Source organism: Electrophorus electricus, chromosome 4, assembly GCF_013358815.1.
Source record: "Electrophorus electricus isolate fEleEle1 chromosome 4, fEleEle1.pri, whole genome shotgun sequence".
Lineage (NCBI taxonomy): Eukaryota > Metazoa > Chordata > Actinopteri > Gymnotiformes > Gymnotidae > Electrophorus > Electrophorus electricus.
Genome location: NC_049538.1, coordinates 13699236 through 13704988, shown reverse-complemented (window position 1 = coordinate 13704988; position 5753 = coordinate 13699236). Strand labels below are relative to the sequence as shown.

Here is a 5753-nt window from a genome sequence, read left to right as displayed (position 1 = left end):
AACATCACTGTTTAAAGACCGTGCATCTTCCCAGTTTCTATCTGTGCCCACAAACACTTCCTGTTCCTCACTTCTACTTACTCGCACAAACTCGGAGAGAATAGCCGAGTGAGACAGTTATAGATAGCGGATAAGCGCATAAGTAAACAAATATGCATACTTGTAATGTGACATGCGAGTTAGACAGCTGAGCAATGTGACGTTGCGGCTTTCTCTATACGACAAAAATGCTCATTTGCGATCTTACATTATCGTCCGCATGTGCCCCGAAATTGTGACCTATTCCACAAGCTCCAATTAGGCTCGAGTCTAATTACTTTTATTTAGCAATGTAGTCATTCAGAGCTCTGCGTTTCCCTTCTCTCATTAGTTCCAGTGATCTCTCAGAAAGCGTAATTACACCCAGACTTAAATTCCACAAGGCCAACTTATTTGGACAGTGGGAGGGGTGCTCTGTGGCCCTGTGGTGTGGCGCATCTGTGCTCATTGACAGACAAACACGCGTGACTTGATTTACAGCTCTGTTGCTTTATGTCGGCAGACAGGGCTTAAGATCATCTGGGTCACGGGCGCTTTGCGGTATTGTTTTCGGGCTTTGATTTGTCGTGGGCGCGTCTCTCCGTTTCATCAGCCTCACCGTGTTGCTTCTGCAGTGCAACGTTGCGCAACTTTATTGGTCTTATAGACAGATCAACTTTGACTTGTTAGCAGGCCTCCCGGCTATACGCATTACAACGTCGTCTTCTCTCTCCATCCCTTTCTCTTCTTCTGCCCCACCTACTCGTCAAGCATCTTATTTCAGTCCTGGGGATTAGTTTGACATCAGTTAATCCATTTCATTCACAAGTCTTCCCCAAACACTAAATCAACGTAGACCATTGATCAATACACCTCAGATACTTGGAATCATCCATCTAATAACGAAACTGTTATTAACGAAAGTACTGACATTTATAATTACTGCAATTTCCTATGTCAAGCAGTCGCAGGACTGGAAGTTAATCATTTAGAGTAACCTACAGCGTTGTTCGGGCGTCATGAGAAAATGTTAGTTCGTCAAATTTGCCACAGTCTGTTTAAATAGGCGTTTGGTGTGTCTTACTGCGTTTGGTAATTACCTCACTAATTCTTTCCGTTCAGATTTTAGCTTCCGATAAAGACCGCTGTAGACACACTACTGTAGTATCCGATTACTACCCCACGCCGGTTGCAACAGAGACTTTTTAGAATGCTATTCGTTTTGAGAGTACTAGCCAAAAAAGGTAGAGTCGTCTGAGCGCTTTTTAAGTGTTACAGTTCTCAAGTACCTTGGACGCTAGCCTGTAGACCTGGCGCTCTGGCGCTGTCTGAAGTAGCCAGCAGGAGTCTCGCTATCGTGGGTTACGAGGTAATGGGTTTCGGGGGAAAGTGAGTTAGGCAAAGCGAGAGAAAAAAATCTTAGGGCGGAAGTAGCAGGGAAAAGGGGAAGGAAAACTTTGAATAACGCATATGCGATTGCTCCTCGTTTGAATGATGATCACGGGAATTTAGCGCAGTACGTTTTATATATCGGTTTTGTTAGAAAGCGGAAAATGGGACTACCGACTTTAGAATTCAGCGACTCTTTTCTGGATAGCCCTGACTTCAGAGAACGGTTGAATTGCCATGAAGTTGAGCTGGAGCGCACCAACAAGTTCATCAAGGAGCTCATCAAAGATGGGGACGCGCTCATCGGTGCGCTGAAAAGTAAGCGCACTGCGACCTACTATACGCGACGGAATGATTGATGACAATGAAATATAACGATAGATATAAAGCAAACATGAAAGAATTAATTCGGATTAATGTAAAGCTTTAAAGTGAGCGATGAGGAGACACTCAAGTGAACGTATTGTACTTCTTGTTATCTGTTCATTCATTGTATTATAAGTATATTGCCGGATGAGGCGTGTATTCGCATCGCAGTAATGTTCAAACCGGGAATGCGCTCTTTCACATGGCTGTTGCGGTGATTGCTTACTTTTTCAGACTTCCTAATGGCCTCACAGTATCAGCCCCAAGGCCCTTTTCGCTTTTAACTCAGTAATATTTAAAGTCGTTGTCAAGAAAACTGAATTACCGAATGTGGAATAAATATTGCTCAGGTATATGTTGGAGATGTGTTTATGGTACTGTCAGCCTGCCTAATTGGTATTGAATAAGTCAGGGACTCTGGGAGGAGAGTATGACTGTTATGATTATGTCTGGAAGCCCACCCCCCCGCCCCTGTCTTTTTTATTATCGCCACGACAGGCTGTGAAAACGGCAGCACTGTCTCTTTATTTTAACTCATATGTATTTCTCTTCAAGATAAACACTTATTTCTCTTAAAGATAATGCAGTTTACCTTCACACTGCTGTGGGGGAAGCGGGCAACTTATTTCAGCGTGATGGCTTACTGGCCGACTGTAGATAATAGGCGAACTGGCTGTAATGGCGCACAAAAAAAACTGGCGCAAACGAACTCATTTGCTAAAAATGACTTTCTGCGACAGTGCTCTGACGTTGCACTGCCTGGGGCGGTGGGTGTAATAAAAACGTGCTTACCTTCGTAAACCTAACCTAACTGCCGCTGTCTGGAACGCCACAAAGATGTAGAAAGGATATGAGTCTCACTGTGGCGTCAGTCGGCCTTGAGTCTGCTATAAAAACTCACCTCTCCCAAATACGGAAGTTTATATCTGATTCCCTATTGCACAAGACCAAGTTGGAGATTACGAGAGACCAAGATTAAATTATTTTAATAAACCTTTTATTAAAAAAAAAAAAAAAAACAACCTACACACTACATACATTGTACACAAGTACACACGTTGGTTACAAACTCATACCAACATCTAATTTACATTGTATTTATTTCTATTTGTATTTGGCTGCACAATGACAACATGGACTCTAATCTAATGTCCTATTCAGTCCTTTTTATGTAATATTCATTTGAAAAGTCGGAGAAGTGCAGCTAGAAATGGCGCTCTCAGGACTTTTCGCTCCTCTTTTGTGGAAGCAGTGGGGTGCGTGTCATTTTAAAGGTCAGACTGCCTGCCGGTGGGTATCACCCGTGAGGGGATTACACTCAAGCTTGCTGTTCTGATGCTTAAGCTTTTGAAAGGATATGTAGTCTATGTTTCGGTCCCCATCCACTGTACAAAATCACTTGTGCTGTTGCTCTGTACAGCTGATTTCTCTCCTCAGCTACACTGACCAAGCTCATGATAGGATTGGCCATTACTTGTGGAGGTGGATCGGGTGTGCTAGAGCAGACATTTATCTTTACATCTAACAGAGCTGAATTTCATGCAGCACACATAAAGTTTTGTTTGAAATACTGTATATGTATAACTTTAAGTAAAATGAGCAAATTAAAAGTCACTTTTAAAGTGCTCCTTTATCTGGTTTTCTGAACTGTTAGGATTTGAAATGATCCACCACCCGTGATTGGTCCTATCCGATGTCGGGGCACTTAATGGCAAGATCATGGAGAAATTCTCCTCCATTTACGGGTTCCCTCGCACGTACTGGGTCAGAGGTCATGTCCATTTAAAGAGTCTTTCTCCTGAAAGTGCCTTGAACTGTTACCACCTGTATTAGTGTGGGCAGAGACGTGCCATTCACATCTCAATTCACAGAACCTGTTGTGTGCGTCGAGCTGTGAGGTTGGGGGGCGGAGGGGATTACAGGGGAGGGCTTTTACGTAAGCAATCGGCGGTGGAGTCAGCGTGGATGTGGACGAGTGGGTTTGTGGAAGGCCGTACCAGAGAGTTGATTTCCATGAGTGGATGGAACATGGGCAGCTCTCAGTCAGTTAATCAGTCTGGCTTTTACTGCCTACTTAACTCAGAGTCATTCTCCGGTTCCACTTAGCTGGTTCCGTGGAGCGCTGGCCGTCAGCGCTCTACGCAGCAGGGCTCGTACGCTTCAGAGATGTTTTCCTTTCATCCTTGTCATTATTTATGTTTATTAACTGCGCAGGCTCATGGGTGTGTTGACCATTCCAAGCTCTCAGTCCTTCTGGGAGTTTTTTGTGTTTATAAGTGTAAGAGTGATGCTCTTGGGATTCAGTTACAGGAAATATACTGTAAACAAGCTTGTGTAACGATGTGCTGTGCTCCCTCTGATAATGGCCATTAGGAATAGTGTGTGTGTGTTGTTGTGGTTGTTGTTGTACTATGTACATCATGTCCATAGATTCAACATGTTGTGTTATAATGTTCAAACTATGGCAACAGTGAAGTACTTAGAAAAAGACTACTTACTCCTATGAAAGACAGCACCTTGGAGAAACCATTCTTCTGGGTGCACTGTGTGTGTGTGTGTGTGTGTGTGTGTGTGTGTGTGTGTGTGTGTGTGTGTGTGTGTGTGTGTGTGTGTGTGTGTGTGTGTGATCTGTTTAGGATGACAGGATGTGGATACTTGTTATGTCAGTGGCCCCTACAGGCTCCCTCCCACGAGCCCTGTGTGTGTGTGTGTGTGTGTGTGTGTGTGAGAGACCCCCTCTCGCAAGCCCTGTGTGTGTCTTTATGTGTGGGTTTGTGTGTGTGTGACCCCCTCCTGTGAGCCCTGTGTGTGTGTGTGTGTGTGTGTGTGAGAGAGAGAAAGAATGAGAGAAAGAGAGAGAGAGAGAGACCCTCTCCCGTCAGCCTGGCACAGCCCATATCCTCATTCGCAGACCAAAGACAGTACACGGCATACGTGATCAAGCACCATATAACAGCTCATCAGCACGAGCTCACACATTCATCATCTTTTAATATGTACTCGGGGTTGGTGAAAATGGATGAGGTGTGACGGACGAGAAGATTAGTGCCCTGCAGGATGGAATCAGCCTCCCCCATTCTGTAAAGGTTTCAGATGGAACAGGGAGGCCCTGCTACGGTGTGACTGGTTTGACAGCACTAACACAGGTGCATTGCTTGTTTAGTAATCCTGCTGTTGTTTCCAAGTTCTTTGATGCCTCGCGAAAGAAAATCGCTTTTGCATTTCTGTTTTGATGCCGTCTGAATATTTCAGCTGGTCTTGGTGGCAAGAGATGCCACCCTTTCCCACAACTCGACTTTGATTACAAAAAAAGAAGAGCAGTTTGTCCTGAGATAAAAATGAGCTTCATGGCCAGCAGAAAGTAGCAGTTTGATGACAGCTGTGCGTTTGTTTGCACATTTCCACACATCTCTCTCCTTGTATGGCAAATGTCCTTCAGCAATTATCCTGTAAGAGGGTCGTATGTGTTGGTGTGTTTAGTTTAGGTCTGTAGTGGTGTGTTTGGGGTGGGTGCGTGGTGGTGTGTTTGGTGTGTGTGTGTGTGTGGTGGGGTGTTTGGTTTAGGTGTGTGGTGGCATGTTTGGGGAGGGTGTGTGGTGGTGATGTGTTTGGTGTGTGTGTGTGTGTGTGTGTGGTGGTGTGTTTGGTGTAGGTGAGTGGTGGTGTGTTTGGTGTAGATGCATGGTGGTGTGTTTGGTGTATGTGTGTGTGGTGGTGTGTTTGGTGTAGGTGAGTGGTGGTGTGTTTGGTGTAGGTGAGTGGTGGTGTGTTTGGTTTAGGTGTGTGGTGGCATGTTTGGGGAGGGTGTGTGGTGTTGATGTGTTTGGTGTGTGTGTGTGTGGTGGTGTGTTTGGTGTAGGTGAGTGGTGGTGTGTTTGGTGTAGATGCATGGTGGTGTGTTTGGTGTATGTGTGTGTGGTGGTGTGTTTGGTGTAGGTGAGTGGTGGTGTGTTTGGTGTAGGTGAGTGGTGGTGTGTTTG

General features: G+C 44.9%; 1 protein-coding gene across 2 annotated transcripts in view; it reads left to right on the top strand.

Moving 5' to 3' along the window:
* The first annotated feature begins 1321 nt into the window (after window positions 1-1321).
* The window catches only part of LOC113577459 (rho GTPase-activating protein 42), a 60134-nt gene continuing 55702 nt past the window's right edge, over window positions 1322-5753 (top strand). For both annotated transcript variants that reach the window (XM_027010112.2, XM_027010111.2), the window contains exon 1: window positions 1322-1725. In XM_027010112.2, coding sequence (XP_026865913.2) covers window positions 1572-1725 — 154 coding nt within the window. In that variant the 5' untranslated portion in view covers window positions 1322-1571. The remainder of the gene's footprint in view (window positions 1726-5753) is intronic.